Here is an 18,157-nt window from a genome sequence, read left to right as displayed (position 1 = left end):
TCATTGGAGAGATATCTAGAATGATATTCAGAAGATTTTAGTGATGGCTCTTTCTTGATAATGAAATGTTGGATGAACATTTACTTTATAATTTCTTGTAGCAATTTTTGTCATTTTACAAAAATAATAGACATGTATTCTTTTTAAAAATACAGAAAGGAGAAAAGAAGAAGAGGAAGAAGAAGGAGGAGGAGGAGGAGAAGGAAAACATTTACAGAAAAGCTGTCAATTCTCCACCAACATGATTCATCCATATTTTCCATGATGGCTCCCAATAAGAGTGAAACTAACTTCATTCAACAACCTTGTGCAATGTGCCTATACTTTAGGAAATGCCTTACAAATGGTGCAATTACACTTTGCTTGAAAATGACATAGTCATAAACAAGAATGAGGCACACATTTTATTTTCAAGTCAAGCAAGTTGGTCCAAATCCCAAATTCCAGCTGGATTTCATGCAGAACACAGAGGGAGGGTGATTAGAAGGACTGTACGTGCTACTAAGTGGATTAATATAAGCTCTTAATTTTGAGTTTTAGCTTTGCAAGCTTACTGGTATGGTATTCATGCTAAGTGACATCCATGCAAAATTCACCAATGGTAAGACAAATTTTAGAGAGGCAGACCCTAGAGAACAATTGTAACAGCATCTGGTGTGAGACCCGTGCTCGGCATTACTTGTATAACCGTGTTTGAGCGATCACATTAGTAAAATAAAAACACAATATACAGAGATTGTCTTCCTTATCTGCACTACTATGTTAGCAGGAGATATTTGATTGAAAATCTTTAAACACAGAAGAATTACATTTATCTCCTAGAGATAATAATGTAGTTAAAAGTTAGCAGCCACACAGAAATACATGCAAACAATACAAACATTGAGTTCAGAAATCCACATGTGACATTTTGGACATTATATTTACCCCTCTACATCTTGAAGGGATCATTGAATATAGAGGTGCTCTTTCCACCAACTTTTTGATTTATTTTTTTGAAGGAAAAATTTGTGATGATCTCTGAAACCCTTATATGGAGTTATCAAAGTCCTTCAGACTGTTGAATACATTCTCATTTCTGTAGCTAGGGTATTGAAATAGTTGAACAGATGTACTATGAACCTGATCAGTGTAAAACATAAATATCCGCATGATTTGGATCCGATATAAGCAAAGGTTTTTCACAGAACCATAGAGGTTTGGACTTGTAAAGGGCCGTCTCCTCAGCGGGAGTGGCTCTAACTCTGGCTCCTGGAGGCCTTACAAAGTACCCGGGCTCCACGTCCAGACCTGTGGTCCCTGGACCAGCAGCATCAGTGTCACCAAAGAGCCTGTTAGAAAGGCAGTCTGAGGGCCCCGCTCAGGTCTCCTGAGTCAGAAATTCTGGAGGTGTTTGAACCAGCTCTGCAGGCGATCCATGTTGGTGCTTTTGAGAACCATGCTCTCAGGGGGCAGAGTCTCAGGGGCTCCTCTCAGTTCACGCTGATTTTTTTCTTCTAACAAAATGGGAAGGTCTCCACTGCAAATCAACGTGGCCCCTCCCGCCTCTGCTTTCCTGGACCTCTGCTGCTTCTAGAAAGAGACGCCGTCTAACTGGCAATACTTGTGATGACAAGTGAAATGACAGGAGCTCTGGTCACTCTGGTTCTTTCACTGGCCGTTGCTCTGTGCCCCAGGGTCCCCTCCTAGATGTCACCTCCATTCATGACAGATGATGGATGAAGGGCAGCTCACTTACCTGCCCGGGTCTCCCCAGAGGAGTGGACACAATTAGCAGCCCTCCACAGCGGCACAATGCCCACCAGCCCCAAGCCCCGAGCAGCTGGCCGTCTTCACACTGACGCTTCTAACTGCTGAGAATTGGGACACACACAATATACTTTGAGTATTCAGGAGTCTGTTCCCCAGCAAAGAGGATGAGGTGATCCACCCCCAAAGTGACATCAAAAGCTTTAACTAGCAGATGTGCTCTTCGTACAATCATCTGTCTATGGCGAACTTAGCCAACATGAAAACAGCCGGAGAGCAAGTCCTGCTGAGCTTATTCCCACAGTGTTTACATAAGTCAATGGCAACTCAGCAGCCTACCTGTCTGCTCACACTCCCCAGGTGACCCATGTCACCATGGCTGCACTCAGAACAGGACCCCAGGGCTCAGAAGCTTGTGAACAAAAGCTGTGGTGGCTGGAGCCTGGGCCCAGGAGCAGCAGTGAGGAGCTCAGCTGAAAGCAAAGTCTGAGGCTGCGTGCATTTCGCAAGGTCTTGTCAAACCTTGCAGGCAGCTGTGCTGAGCTGGGGAACCCAGCACGGTAGCCAAAGGTACACAGGGCTGTGAGTGAACCTGACACTCACGGGAACCACCTTCTGGAACCGGTGGCACCTTCACAGTAAACAAAACATCCTGCCAGACAGTTAGGACACACGGGGCCCTCTCCGTAGGCAGGCTGGCCCTGGATTCAGCCCACATCGGGGCAGCCTTAAGCACTCTAAACTGTTCAGGCTGAACCTTTCCATTTCCAAAAGAGGAGTTATTAAAATACGGAATAAGTTAGAATCAGATAACATGACCATCTTGTAATTCTTTTCTTTCGTAGACAACAAGTAACCATCAGCATTTTAGGCCACCCACTCTTACTATGTATAGCTTTTTACAAACAAACAAGTCATTAGATAAACAAGTCACTAACATCTACGTGACAAATAACTTAACATGCAACACATTTTCAATGGCCAAGAAAACTATAAGTACCTTAAATAGAAAGCCACTTACGAATGTAAACCCTGGGAGATAGTTGCAACCAGCGTAGACCAAAATTTACAAATTTCAGATGATGAGTTTGCAGAGAAAATGAACACATTGATATAGATGCCCAATTTCAGGACTATGTGGTTTATGTGCATGGGTTTCATAAGTGCTCTAAGCAGGAAGGGCAGAGTTACACGACAGGCCATTTTTCTCAGGGGAACGCTGCTTCAATGGTACCTGTGCGCCCTTCGGAACTCGCAGTGAGCTGTGGCTCTGCGGGGAAGGAGCCGGTGCTTAGATGAGTTCTCACCTCCTGCTCAGAACAAACCTGACCTTGGGGTTCAACTAACATGTTGGGGTTATTAATGTGGTGTGTCAACGCTTCTGAGACACCCAGCAAACGCAGTGGTCTGCTGTGCCACGATCCCAGGTGAGTCACAGAAGCCTTCGCGGTGATGACTCATGCAGCTCAGCCATGCCTCTCCCTCCTCCCGCTCCGGCTCCTTCTATCTGAGGAGGAGGAGGAATTTCACGGTGGGGACAGCTAGAGTCGGGAGCTCAGGAGAGAAGGGAGTTGGAGAGAGAACCACAGAGGTTGGCGGGGTAGGGCAGGGGCGAAGGAAATGGTGGTTTCCTTCCAATGTGAGCTGGAGAACAAGCTCATTAACAGCAAAAGTTTACCTCAAATGTTCAGAAAATGGCATCAGTTCCCACGCTGCTGAGCACAAACAAGTCAGAACAGCAGAGAGAGAATCTGTCTTAAGATATCTGCTGGGGAAACAGGAGAAAAAGCCTTGCCCACCACGTCACTATTTAGCAGTAGGAAATGGAAATCGTTGCTTATACATAGGAAACAGCGAGCATTTAAATATCCCAGAGCCTGTCTCCCTATGTGAAATCAAAAGGCCCAGAAAAATAACAGCTGCCTTGGGGCACCAAGGCAGCCAAATCTGAGGAGAAGGCATTGATTTTCTTTGAAGTTCACTGAAAACCCAGGTTTTCAGGCAGCTTGACTTCAAATGCACACGCGGTATTTCTCCTGGAGCCTAGCTGCAGGAGGATGACGCCTGCGGTGGGGAGAACTCCTGTGCTTCCAGCAGGAAGAGAAGGTGCTTCTGGATTGGTCACATTAATTCTATACAGTATCAGGAAAGTAGCTACCCAGATTGGCAGGCGAGCCCCAACACCTCTCACTTCTTGGGGTGATCAGTCTGCTACAAGTTCTTCTGGAACTCTGTGTTCAGAAAACTTCACAGGCTGAGATCCTTGCAGGACATACGTTATCATCATAGCAAAACTCAGTGTAGGAGAAACAAGCTAAACTCTGATTAAAGCAACAATGGGAAGGAAGGACAACCCACCTGACTACGAAATGAAGCGATTTGCATTGACACTGGGAACACCAGGGGTCTGCAGGTCAGCTATCCCTCCAGTACTGAGCCTCACGCCCACTTCATCCAGGAGGGAGCAGAAGAAAGACGTGGGCAACTGCATCCTGGAAGCGCATTTGCAATGCGTCTTAGAACACAGCAGCATTCTTTTTACTGCTTCCATTTGTGTGCGCAGGAATCGGAGAGGTGAACAGGGGTCAGCCGTCCACGGTGCAGGAAGTTATTCTCATCCATGCAAGTGCAGAGGCCACCAGGAGGCCCCTCTGTGCAGTTGAAGAGTCACACACAGAAGCTGCTCTGGCTTTGCAATGACACCTCCAGTTCCGCAAAGCACATGAGGCTTCATTGTCAGGATAATGCGTATCTGCTGCTGGGTTTGCATGAAGTGCGAAAAATGTTCCACACGCAGGACTTCTGCTTTTCCTTCAAATACTTAAATACTCATACACAGCTTCTTTCCCCAGCCATCAAACATGAAAGCTCTTGATTTCCCATCCTCTCTAACAATTTTCTCCTAGTCTAGCCAGAGAACCGTTGCATATGTAAGCTGTGTTTGCTGCAGGAATATAATCAGTGAAAATAAATTGTTGAGCTACAGAATTCAACGTGCAAAGACTTATAATGAGTTTGTTTGTTGATCTAAAATTTGATATTTCCTATGGGGTCCTGATTTGACAAGTGTATGTTATACAAAGTCATTTTTTAAAAATCCTCTTGCTTTTGTATCTTCCTAAAAGATACCACAGTCTTGCAGTCAGCAAATCATTTTCTAATATAGAATAATTTAATCTTTTCATACCATTGTCTCCTTGTAAACATGAATAAATATGAAATTGTCATGAAAACTACATTTGAAACTCAAGTGGTGATAATTTTAACCCCATATTAACATTTCCAGAGGGAGTAATATTTGGGGTAAATGTGCATTAGACATCATTACAAATTAAGAAAAAAGCATTCTTTGTACAAGGTAGGATTTCCCAGGTGTATCTATTCACAAGGCTCGTCTTCCTCAAATGTCCAGCGCAGCTCCCTCCCCTCTCAGGATCACATCTCACTGACATACTCAGTTCTGACTGTTCCTTGGCCCAGAAAAGTTATGATCCCCACATCCTCCTTCTCACACTTTTTTCTAATTCTTTTGGGGTAGGTTTCATTCCAGATGTAGCTAAGGGGTCAGCCAAGTGTATACCGGGGGTGCCAGAAAAATGAATGCACATGACTTGTATTCATCGTTTGTTATCGGTGTATAATGAGTACAACAATTTTAATACAGTTTTTTCTTTTTTAAAAAAATGTGTATACATTTTGTGGCACCCTCTGTATATCATTAAAATGCCTAGTTTCATTCTCAAAAGCTCGTTCACAGCTTCCACTATTAGAAAAGTTGTACGTGGCTTTTTTCCTTGTTTTCCAGTCAATTCTACGAAGCCTAAGTTCACAGGATATGTCTTACAGGGCAGTGCCTTGAGTAAAGCCCTCGGGTCTCTGCCGTGACCTTTGGCTGCCCTCCTGAGATGCACTCGCTGAAGGACCTCGCGAGCACAGACGGATGCAGCACACCTGCAGCAGCCCGTGCTCTGTTCACGACTAGCAGCAGGTGCGTGTGTGCAAATAAACCTGGCAAAGACCTACTTCCACTGATTAGATGTGCCTCCATACGAATGACCACAAAAATAAAATTCTAGTAAAATGGTCACTGGGTGTCCATGATCATGTGTTTAAACGTAGAGTTATAGTATTACTGCTTTTCTTAAAATTGAAGAGCTAAAACATAAATTGTTTTTATAAATAAATCTGCTTCTGAGCGTAGATTGTAAATATTCCTGACCATATTTATAGGTCCTTATTCTATGAAGAATTGAACGTATTTATGGAATTCTATTAACGTTTCATTTCTCAAGAGGTATAAAACCATGCAGCATTTCCTTTTTTTTTTTTTTGAAATAGAATTTTAAAATAATCTCCACATACCTAGGGGTTTCCTAAATGGATGAACCTACCTTATAAACACAAGTGGATTTTAATTAAAATAACATGAACTGTTGCTAAGATAACAAGGTGCAGCCTTGCTTAATTCCTCACCGTACTTTTCAGTGTCTGGCCCACGTGTACGGAATCCACCAGGCGAGTGCTCGGATGTGTCTTTCTTCACACGTGAGTACAATGGGTTGAGGGTGGGGTGTCCATTCGACTTTTATTTTCTTTAGTGTCATTGAGAGGTGACTCATGGCGCAGGTGGCACTTGAACACTTGCTTATAGGCCTTCCTGAAGTTTTCAGAGAGAAATGCGTATATGATAGGATTCACCGAGGAATTGCTGTACGCCAGGCAATGGGCCAGGATTCTGAAGAGGAAGGAGGCAGGCGTCAGCGGGAAAACTCCAAACTCAGCCCAGAGATGGATGACATGGTGCGGCAGCCAGGAGATCCCAAAAACCACGACCACCACCAGGACCGTCTGTGCCGTCTGGAAGGGGGAGGGGCGGAAGGGGAGTGGGGAGGACGGGAAAGAGAACTCAGTCAGGACAGGAAAAGAATGCAGCATCCTAAGGCATGTCCTAACGCATTCTGTGTATATTTTCATGGGATCAAACAGATTGTATATCTGTATTAAGTGTTGGCCTTCCTGTCGCATAATAATTTTGTTCAAACTTCTTTGGGACCTGCCACGACCTTCCACAGGAAAATCTGTCACGTGTGTGAAATGCGTGTGGATGACGGGAATGTGCTTTGCCTCACAGAAATGGGACCATCTGCCATTAACACTGTCACATAGAACGCCGAGCTCTGACGTGGGACACCCCTGAGAAGCCTTCCCCAGGGAGGCAGCCCCCAAGAGCCTTTGAACCCTGCTCCAAGCAGTCACCTCAGCAGACCTGTTCATGTTTATTTCTCCTCCTTAACCTTTGGCAAGGTAAAGACAGGAGAGCCACTTCTGCTTCTGCCTGCAGACCAACGAGCCCGTTTGCTTGCATTTTAACCCTTCTATCAGAAACTCCTGGAAAGTAGAGGCAGGGCTGTGTGTACGTGTAAGGGTCCGTGCTGAGCAGGTGACAGGACGAAGTCTCCCCTAATAAGGACCCTACCCTGCGCCCCGGGCGCCCTCCTGCTTCCCATCTGCACCCGGCATCATGGACGTGAGCACGTTACCTCCTGCGGGGCTGCAAAGCCCAAGAGCTGGAGTCAAGACTTACGCCACTTGCTTTCGCCTGTTTCCTCACTGCCCGTTCGGTACATGTGAAAGGGAGCAACTAGGGAGCTAACGTGATTCACTGAAAACTCCGTCTCTGTGGATTCGGTCCAAAGATGGTTGTCTGTTCATATTTTCAAACAATAAAATGCAAAGCAATTAGCTGCTTCCTTCCTTCAAAGATTGCCCTCACCCCGTTCCCCCCAGCAAGTGCAGCTCAGGAACCAACAGGGCCTGGAAGGCCGGTGATGCGGCAGGACCAGGACGCAGGGCAGCAGTGACAGTCGGCAGTGGGTGACCCGGGCTTCCCGTTCTTCACTCAGTCCCCCGACACCCCCATGGAGCGGACCTGCAAGTGATCCATGGGTTGTCGATGAGGAAACCGAGACTCAGAAAGGTGAAGACAAGTGCCTACTGTCCCACAGTTCAACACAAAGCTAGAGCTGGAAGCCAGGTCTGCGTGATCCCAAAGCCATGGTCCCAACAGCTCCGACCGAGGGCAAGAATGGCCACAATCTTGGTAGCCCCTGACCGCCACATCCCACTCTGCCTCCCACCCAGTGCTGTCCGTGGAACAAGTGTTGTGCTGGCCATGTGAGCAGTAAATGCCCACAGAAGACCAAAGACGCTCAGCACGTCTCCCCAGCCCCCACAGACGCTTCAGCTCCCCACTTCTCCTCCTCAAGGTGTCTTCTCCTTGTGGGAAGAAGCACCTGGACATGAGACATACTTCACCTTGCCTGAAGGCTAGGAAGCAAGTGACCCCTCTTTTTTCTCAGATTTAGTCCAGGTTGTACTGTTTTAAGAGTGTGCTTGGCTTTGTGAGGTGGACACACGAATGTTTGAACCACGTCCTTACTGCACATTTCAGACAGGAACGCGTCGGCTGTAGCTTTGCCCCATCTTCCAGCCACAGCCCGAGAGTGGAGTGTAAGATTTACCTGCCAGCCACCAGTCTATTTCCCTTCTATCCAGAAATAATCCTGACCAAAATCCAGGAATCGAGGGAATTCAGGTGTCCAGGCCTCACCCCCACTCAGATGGTGATAGTGACCCCAAAGTTGGGAGAAAAGAAGAGAAATAGAGGGAAGAAGATGAACACAAGTCATGGAGGCTCGTTTCCCAGTAAGTTCACACTGAAGGAAGAAGAAGACACTAGAAGGGGATTTCAGGACGAAGAAATCACGGCTACACCACAAATTCTTCCCTGTGCAAAATGGGGCCCTTCCACTGTGCTGCATGTCGGGAGGGCAGACAGCGTCCCACCTCCACATGGCTGTGGGGACATTCCCACGCGAGAAATGACCTTTCTAGTACTTGTGATGAATTAGACTCTTACTGTGACAGAAAACAACACCCAGGATACCACGAGTAGGACCCAGCTCTGGACGGCTCCACGCTGGGTAGCAAACTGACATGTGAGTGCAAGTCTAGCAGAGAGGGTGGCAAGGCAGGAAGTGTGTACCAGGCTGCAGTACACATGGTGGAAGAGACAGTCGGACTTCAGGTCAAAGCCAGCACGAACGCAGTGGTCAGAGGACAGGACACGAGAGTTCAGCTCACTACCGAAAGGCACTGGGGGTTGTGCAAAAGCCCGGCTGGCATCAGCCATAAGCTGGTAGCACGACCTTCGAGAAATGGTGTAACCCCCTGAGCCCTGACTTCCTTGTCTGTGAAGACAATGACCCCCAGACTGTGCCCACCCCACTTAAACATGTAAAAAACCCCGGCGTCACCTGACAACAGGGTGGCAGGGTCACATATCATAGCTGCTTACTGCATGACGCACAAAGGAAACAAGTCATCGGCTCACACATATTATGGGGTGTCTGCTATCAATCCATTTCTCCATCAGTGCAGGTTGCTGAACCAAAACCATCCAGAGGTAACTATACCCACAAATCGAACAGAAAACCACCGTTCTTCCTAAGACAATAAGACCATCTCTCTGCTTCACAAAATGAATACTCTCCGGTGTTCAAAAGAAAACAGCTTCGTGTAGGACGCTCTCACCAAGCACCCAGCTTAAGGCAGAAATAGAGCCCAGCTTATTGATGAGGTCCCTGTGGTATCTGGACGCACAGGACGAGGCGGCGTTCTGTAAATGTGGGGCACTGTCTCAGGAGTGTCTGCCGCTGCGGGTTTGCAGCTCATTAAATCTTCACACTTTTATTGTTCTTAATCCCACGGTCTTCTCAGAGGTATAAACAACATTATTTTTCTTGGTCTACCTGTAGCTTTGAAATGTGACTAGATTACAATTTACAATATAAATATGAGGAAAGAATGCTTACATAAACCCTGCTATTTATCTAGGGCTGTTCCCAAAAGAATTAAACAGAACGCTGATCTGGGAGCCTGTGCCCCTAGCCAGGTGTCTGCGGGGCCCCTCTCTTTCCTGTCTCACAGGAGCTCAGCCCCACACAGGGCATTTCTGTTGGACAGTGCACGCTCAGCGCCCACACGCAGGCCCTGGCATCTGCCCTCCGTCCTTGGGCTGTCTCCGGGGGGGGGGGACCACAGTTCCTGCATCCATGGGCCAGTCACACACAGTAGGTGATGTTCTTTTCTTCACGTCTCCTCCAGGCCCAGGAACTGAAAAGCCAGGGGGGAGGGTAAGAACAGAACACCGTCCCTCGTTGCTCGTGTGTCAGGTCCAAATTAAAGGTCTTGGTCAAAAGAACATGTCGCACCAACCCCAACTGTGGGATTGAAGCAGATCCATGCTCATCATGGCCCAGGGCACCGTGTTTCAGAATTCAGGTGTCTAGGCCTCACCCCCACTCAGATGGTGATAGTGACCCCAGAATTGGCCTTTGTGAAAGGCTCAGGTGTTTGAAGAAACACTGGGAAAAGCCCCAACAAAAGCAAAGGAACTAGCCAAAGTTACAGACAAAGGTATCCCCTCAGTATCAACAACCCTTGAGGCTGATCCAGGCATTGATCCCCAAAAGGCTTGGAAAACCTGTTCCCTGTCTTTTTGTCTGAAATGTCAGGAGGTTAGCAAAGAAGCCCCCTTTGCAGAGAACAAGGCTGACTTTCTAATTTCTTACAGATTTTGTGTCATTTCCGACAGTAGCATTGGCCCCAATCAGAGATGGAATTATCTGCAGAGTATCTGCTACTGTCCTCAGCTGTCCACGCGGAGAATCACGGTATCTTCTGACAGAGAAAAGCCATCATCTCAGTTACGTACTGAATCTCTTCCCTTCATTAGCTTGCTTTCAGCTCCTTATGCCTGCAGTATCTGAATACTATCCATCTCCCTTCGTCCTGTGAGATGCTCTTTTTCAAGTCAGCTGACACACCTGGATTTTTCTTTAAAGACCTTATCTCACAATAGGTCTAATGGAACGTGGCTGCAAAGAGAAAAAGTGACTAAAAAATGAGAGTGATGAAAAACACTGTAAATTGTGTAAGTGACAGCCAAAAAGCTTGCTGGATTACTCCAAGCCAGAGGGAAAGCGGCTGTTGAAAGAGCCCAGTGGTTAATAGGGTACCGAGAGGGCCTGTCTCTAGTTTCCTCGTGGAAGGGACCATCCAGTATGGATGTGTGTCCCATTCTGAAGCCGTCCAGAGATTACATAAGCACGTTGCTTCGGCACCCGGTCAGCCTTGAGCCAGCAAACATCCTTTTGTGTCTGTCAGGACTTGAGCAAAGCTCTTACTCCAGCATAGGGCTCTACACTGCGGTCACTGCTGTTTCTGCAGTAGAAATGGCCTTCTTATGTAAGTCCCCAACGTGCAGGATGACTGCTCAGCTCGTTTGTCACCGCGGGGTACTATGGTAGGAGCCTGTTCTGGGAGCCCCTGTATGGATAGACCCTGACGGCCACTGCGGGGAGGAGCGGAAACAAGTGAAGCTGAAACGAGGGAACTGTCACCATCTGTGTCACATGGAGCCACTAACAAGCAAACAGCGACCCTGTCTGTGCAGCAGGTTCTAGGCTGAGACGGGACCAGGGCGTTGAGCCGCCAGTCCTGTGCCTTCGGGCTCACTCGTACCACCTGCCCTGGCTCGCTGGTCCCCCCCCCATCCGCTCCCTCCTCCGCCTGGCCCTCTGTGGCCTCTTTTCTCCTCTTCTCCTCTCTCTTCCCATTCCCTCGCCTTACGCCTCCCCTGCACCTGGCTGCTGTCTCTTACACACGTACACACACACACACCAGCACTGCACTTTATTTGTTCTATGCAAACAAGGAGGCAATAAAAATATATGAAAAGAGATCTGACATCTGTTCAGTGGCCATGAAGGGTCAGAAGCTGTGAGAATGCAAGGGAAACTCCACTTCCTGCCTCCAAAAGCTGAAACCTTCTCCCAGGGTAAGAATTACATTTGCACACACACGTATATATCCATGCATTTGCATACATATATGCACATACACACATATTCACACCTATAAAACTCATCACTAACCTCCGCTCCGCTCCTTTGTTGTAAAACAAAATAGAGGCTTTTCTCGTCCCTTCTTATGAGACTTATTTTCCTTCTCTTCACCACTGCGTTCCTCTCTGAGACTTGCACATTTCTCTCCAACACTTTTCAAACGTAAGGACTAAAAGTAGTCATAGCGTACAAATAAGATCCAGCTAATGTTCAAGAAATGTTTTCTTCCATGCCTCGTGGCAAGCGTGCAGTCTTTTGCAGCCATCATAAGCTGCGTCATGCATCAATGGCGTCACTTCCGTCACCTCCGCAAAGCTCGGCCAGCCCTTCCCTCCCCACGGACGTTAACCTCTCCCTCCGCGTGACTAGCACGTGTTCCTCCGCTTCTGGGTGTCGGCTGCTCCCAGGGCCCCAAGGTCACGAGCCCTGCGGAGGGCGCGTGTCCAAGGAGAGAGTGTAAGCAATCCCTAATTGTTTCCAATGAAACATTTTCTTGGAGATGACAAGTGTGGCTCAGGCGGAAAACTATGAGATAGACCAAAACTGGAAAAACTGCAGGATAACTTTCACACGTCATTGAAAACTGGCGGGAAACACCAGCTGTCACACCGCCTGGCACTTTGTCAGCTGCTATGAAGAGGGATCGGAAGGCTGAAAATAAAACCTACCTCGTGTTGTTTATGTTGCGCCGTTTGTTTTTAGTCAGTTGTCCTAAAAACTGACTGTATTCCAAATACAAGCTAACTGGTGCGCTTTTTAACCAACTCTCTACGTGTCTTCTCATCGACTCTGGGAGCTGGTGTATTTTCAACCACATCGTTGTTTATAAATGAAGAAAGTCAGGAAGAGCTGTGCTTTGTTTAAGTCGAATTTTAAAAATGTGTTAAACTATAATTTCTGCAAATCGTATCATTCATCATAATAAATATTTAGAAGGAAAAACAATGTATTTTAAGATGTTGTGGCTAATATTTGTGGGTAGCAATGTCTGCTTATCCCGTCCTCCTCCCTAATCTCATTCTACTTGCAAAACTCCACAACTATACAGATATTGTCTGAATAAGAGCTAAACTCATCCTCATTTGTGAACAGGCTTTTCCTCAGAGTGTGAAATGTGATCCATAGCAGGCCGTCGGCTGGTTTCACGTCACCCGGGAGAAGCGTGTTTAAATCAGGATATGTGTGATGAGAGAGACAATTACAGACGGGAGAACTGCCCTTGGAGCCGCGTCCCATCTGTGACTGTCTCCCCTCGGAGCCCACACCAGTTCAAGTCTAGGAGGAAGAGAGGGCGGTGTGTCTGCTTCTGGGCGTAAAGGAAAGATCGCCACAGTGTTCTCTCAAAAGACAGTTGAGCCAGGGCCTTCTGGAATCACATCAGAGATGGTAAATACACAATAAAATGAGTATAGTTTCATGTAAATTATGGTGTCAGCAACTATACACTCTGTCTCAACCAACCTACAACCTCCTAAAGCAGCTCGGAAGCCAAACACACATTTCCTCGTCTCCCCAAATCTCCACGTAAATGTTAACGCACAAATAGTGCCCTGCATTGCCCTCCAGAGCTGGCTGTCTGTCCCTTCCCTGTGCCTGAGGGTAAGAGGTCACTTCAAACATCGGTACCAAGGAACCAAAACTTCACAGGCATTGGATGGATGTGAGGACAATTAAGAATAAAAGTAACCTAAGCTGCAAACTGTGCCATAGATAATATACATACGTGAATATTACCTTTTTCTTGGATGCTTCTGACTTCTTGGACATGTTCTTCAACTTTTTATGCAAATGATTAAGGACCTGAAAAACACAGACTAATAAAACCAGTTTGCCTCATATCCCACAATTCATTGTCTACTTTGCATTGACAATTCTTGACATTCTGAAATGGGAATACTATTCTTTACAAAATCATTCAAATTGAAGTTTACATAAGGTCATAAAATAATAAGTATGAATTGCTAACCACGTCTGTACCCAGCGGCAGTTTGCAGTCAGAGCTTCTGTTTGCAGAGCGTTCTGGGACGGGCACCTGTTGGTTTTTGTCCAGAAGGAGCCACACCAATACCTACCCTTGCTGGTCTTCTTCTCACTTTGACTTCTCCCGAGATTCTACATCTTAACAATCAGCAAGTCCCTACATGTGCTGGACACGATGTTAAATCCTAGGGACATGCAGAAGCTAGAGGCCTCCCTCCAGCGCACTGCCTGATGGGGAAAGGAGGCAGGTGGGAAACAAGGCCGATGTAACCAGATAACTCTCCCATGGCCAACGTTTGCGTTAGTGTGACCCTTCTGTTTTCCCGTTGGGGGCTGTCTCTGCTGTAAGTGTCTTTAAGGCAAATTTCTACCCATCAGGCCTGTTTCTTTCTTCAAACCCTACCCAGTAAGCTGTGCTCTCAGACAACCTGCACTTGGGGAAAGCAGCCTCACTTATGATCTGTAGACCGTTTAGCAAGGTTGACAGTCAGTATCCCTGTCAGGGAGTCTCCTGGAAAGACACTGGCTCCATCCATCAGAGACACGACTTTCGTGTCCTCTGGCCAGTGTATAGGCAGGAGAAATGATGGGGGATTTGGGTTATGTAGCATAGGAAATTACAACAGTCCAAGACGATTGACTGCATATACAGCACTCTGATATCTGACTTCATTTTTATATCCCACTGAGTGAAAATCGGAGGAAAATTCACCTCTGGATGACCAAGAGTTTGGATTGTCCACCAATTGCTGAGCAAATCTCGCCGAGAATTTGAAGCCCCATTCCAGCCCCATCTTTGTTTCCCTCTAGCACGGCACATGGGCATAATTTCATAGAACTGGGCTTCTTTCAGAAGCCTGTTCCGTGTAGTACTTCCCAGCCACACTAATCTGGGATTAAGTGGACATCACTGCGGTGGGAATTCCTGACTCCAGTTCTCAACTTTACTAAATACTTTTCACTTCCCACGGGGCTTCGCATTGTCTAGAAGACACGCTTTCACTTGCTACAGCAGCATTTGGGATCACCCTCAATACACCGACAATGGCTCAGGTTACTGTTTTGCCAACAGAAATTGGGGTACCATGAATTGGATGGAAGGCAAAGATAAAAGAGGAGCTTTTTGCAGGAGTAAATGAGAAAGTCTTTCAAAGGGGAACAAAAGAGCTGGAAACAGGACTCTGCCTGGAGAGGACAGGCCTGGCGAGGTTCCTTGGTGGCAGCCTTCCCAGGAGACCATAGCTCACTGGTCACTGAGAACAATGGACAGAGGAGAGAACAAGGGAGAGGCAGCCAAACAAAATCCAAGAGGGACGCCTGGAGATGAAGTGAAAGCAGAAAAATGAAATGTCATCTGCTTCCTCATGTGTCCAGGGGGTCTCTTCATTCCTTCAGCAAACTTTTGGATCACATCTAGTCACTTCAAAACACCTACAGAATGTTGAGTGGTTAATGGAGAAAATAACCCAAGTATATTGTTCTTAGCTCTGTTTTATTTAATAGCCCACGTGTTGCACACATATTAATAATATATTATGGCGCATCCCAGAGATTTGTCATCAAAGGGAGAAAGAAAGTAGTGTCATGATGGGTCATGACTGCGTTTCTTTAGAAGGCAATGATGATGACACGGTGACATTTCTGCACTGTTGTGTGCATTAGGACTGTGTGTAGGAAGCCTGTACTCACACCTGGGACAAGCTCACCACGACCATCAGAATCCCTGGGGATGTGGGCAACTTGGCGGGGGGGGGGGGGGGGGGGCATGTCCCCTATGCTTAATGGCTGAACTAAACAAAAGCAACTTGAAATCAATGTTTATCTCCATCTATTCAAACCCTGAAATGGATTTGCATACATTACTTTGAATTCCAAAGAAATTTCCAGTTACGTTTAAAAGCAAACTATTCCCATGTAAAAATATCCCAGTGATCACGTATTCATTGAATTAAAAAAAAAAAAAACACTTTTGAACTTTGCTCTCTGAGTGACTTTTATAAATTCTCAAATGGTAGAAATGTAGCCTGACTTATTCCTAAAAGTTTACCTTGTCATTTCCATTAAGAAGACTGAAAGACTTTTGGGGAAGTGAAGGAAGAGTATGCTTCGCTTCTAATTTATGTAATTTTGAATTAAGAGGCACTATTTTAAAAATCCCTCTTGTTCCAAGCTTCATGTCCCTAAGGCCTTCACCAACTTTCCCCTCCCTCAGGAGGCGGGGGTCCCTGCAGTGAAACCCTTCCTGAACCATGTACCAGCTTCCTCATCTGACTCAGTTGCTTCACTCCTCCACACGCTTTTTCCTGCTCAATAAAACAGGGATGAGAGCTCCAGCCATGGGGTTGCCGTGCAGGCTAAATGAGACAGTGCACATGCCAGACCACTGTGCAATGCAGAAGCAGCTTGTGCATCAGCAGAAGACTAGGTAAAGAGACCAACCATTCCCTAAAGACCTAAGTGAGAGTTATTTTCCAAATTCCCTACCCATTGGACACAGGCCATCCTTTCAGATAATATCCTAAACTAGTGTTACCGATCAGCACAGATATAACTGCATAGGTGATACGGGGGTTGGGGTGTGCAAACACCAGGGGCTTATAGTAAACATTTTTGCTGGGAAAAATACTTTCTAAATTGAATGTAAGAAACTACTATTCTACATTCGCCAGTTTTTCACGGCCCCAAGGTCACAGGCTTATCAGAAACAGAACGACAGAGAGGTGAAGATAAATCGGTGGATATTTCAGAATGTGGTCACAAAGGTGTCTTCCTGACGATGAGGGCTCTCCCAGAGAGTGCGCTGGGGACCCCATGGGTCACGATCACGTGGTTATTAGGCTCTTTATTACTCGATAAACAAGTGGTGTAAACCGTTTAAGGCCTTTTGATCAGGAAATCTTGAAACCCACCGGTTATGGGTGAAAGAGAGCATGCACAGTGCTGAGCTCTGCTGGACGATGCAAAGGGAGAGGAAGGAGGATTTCTCAGTAAGTAGGTCCAGGGAGGCTGGGCCAGATGTGTCAACACTGGGCCTCCCCACAGTCAGGGGTTCAGACCTGCCTACACTGTTTACACAACCTCCATAAAGAGGACTGAAAGGGGAAACCCATCCTTCCAAAGTTCTCTGCAGACTCTGATCAGGACTCTGAAGAAATACTTTTACCAATGGGTTTATAAAGCTAAACTTGTGTGTGAAATAAAACAGAAGCTCTGTCGCCAGGAGCAGTGGCTTCACAGAGCCTACTGTGTGCCCCACAGGAAGGGGACCTCAGGGGAGTCACCGCCTCAAGTCCCAGCTGAGTGCTGGGCAGAAGGCGATGGGGAACAGTCACCCTGGCAAAGGGCCCGCGCTCAGAGTGGCCCAGCCTCCCTGCGACTCTGCAGTCACGCAGCAGGCCGGTGTGGGGGAGCTGCTAAAACTGAGTGGGGTTCTCCTGCCAGGACAACCTGGGCTGCAGCGGCTGTGGCCAGCAGGGGGAGGAGAGGCGGGACGTCCGCGAAGGGACCTGCAACACTTCCCCAGCGGCCCCCAAACTCCAGGTAACTTTTTCGGCAACATCAAACCCTCAGGCCAAAGCCTAGGCGACGGCACGTTGCAGTGGAGACCTTTCTCAATGCGGCGATGGCAAGGGGTGGGGCTGCTGCGGGGCTCCGACAGGGGCGTGGGGACACCCGGGGATGCCAGGGGCCCCTCGGGCCCGCCGCCTGCCCGCCCGCCCGCGTGCCCTGCGCCCACCTTGGCATAGCAGAAGCAGATGAGCAGAAGCGGCAGCACATAGCCGAAGACGAACGTGCACACCACGTAGGCTTTCTTGTGGCGCGGGTTGGGCCACTCCTCCCAGCAGAAGGTCTGGTTGCTGACGTCCCGGTGGAAGAGGCGTTGGTGGTAGGCCACGGGCGAGGCCATGGCGATGGACAGAGCCCAGATGCAGCCCACGCCCAGCAGCGCGTTGCGGGACACCCGCAGGGAGGACGAGCGCCGCGAGTGCACGATGGCCACGTAGCGGTCCACGGACATCGCGGCCAGGGTGAAGATGCTGACCAGCATGGACACCGTGAAGAAGTAGTGGATGAACTTGCAGATGAAGGCGCCCAGCACCCAGGTGGGCAGCGCGTACACCGTGGCCTGGAAGGGGATGCAGAACAGCAGGTAGGCCAGGTCGGCGATGCTCAGGTTCAGGATGAACAGGTTGGTGGTGCTGCGCGGCTTGCCCGGCTTGCTGCGCGCCAGCACGGTGATCACCAGGCTGTTGCCCAGCACGCCGAGCGCGAAGATCAGGCCGAACACCACCAGCGTGAGGAAGTTCTCCACGCCTATGCCGAAGAGCGGCGGCGGCTCCGGGCCGGGCGGCTCCGGCGCGCTCGCGTTCCCCTCGCTGAGATTGCCGGCCACCAGCTCCATGGCCCGCGGGGGCGCCCGGGACGTGCCGGCGAGGGGTGCCTGCCTGGGACAGAGGATG

The 18,157-nt window shown here is 48.0% G+C and overlaps 1 protein-coding gene across 4 annotated transcripts; it reads right to left on the bottom strand.

The window, feature by feature from the left end:
* Positions 1 to 276: 276 nt before the first annotated feature.
* GALR1 (galanin receptor 1) lies at positions 277 to 18,135 on the bottom strand. Of its 4 annotated transcripts, XR_004421080.1 has the most exons (5): positions 17,434 to 18,135; positions 13,452 to 13,517; positions 6,223 to 6,606; positions 2,089 to 4,693; positions 277 to 1,853 (listed from the first exon to the last, which is right to left on the bottom strand). XR_004421080.1 is itself a non-coding variant. In XM_033087881.1 (3 exons), the coding sequence occupies exons 1-3, from the start codon at positions 18,097 to 18,099 to the stop codon at positions 6,289 to 6,291; spliced, it is 1,050 nt and encodes a 349-aa protein (XP_032943772.1). In that variant the 5' UTR covers positions 18,100 to 18,135; the 3' UTR covers positions 6,187 to 6,288. The 4 variants fall into 4 exon arrangements, 2 of the variants coding, with proteins under 2 accessions (XP_032943772.1, XP_032943773.1); XR_004421079.1 differs by having other exon boundaries at positions 277 to 4,693; XM_033087881.1 differs by lacking the exons at positions 277 to 1,853; positions 2,089 to 4,693 and having other exon boundaries at positions 6,187 to 6,606.
* Between the last annotated feature and the right edge of the window lie 22 nt (positions 18,136 to 18,157).

Source organism: Rhinolophus ferrumequinum, chromosome 19 (genome assembly GCF_004115265.2).
Source record: "Rhinolophus ferrumequinum isolate MPI-CBG mRhiFer1 chromosome 19, mRhiFer1_v1.p, whole genome shotgun sequence".
NCBI classification, from domain to species: domain Eukaryota; kingdom Metazoa; phylum Chordata; class Mammalia; order Chiroptera; family Rhinolophidae; genus Rhinolophus; species Rhinolophus ferrumequinum.
The sequence above is the reverse complement of the archived record's forward strand: the minus strand, read 5'-3'. Positions and strand labels throughout refer to the sequence as shown.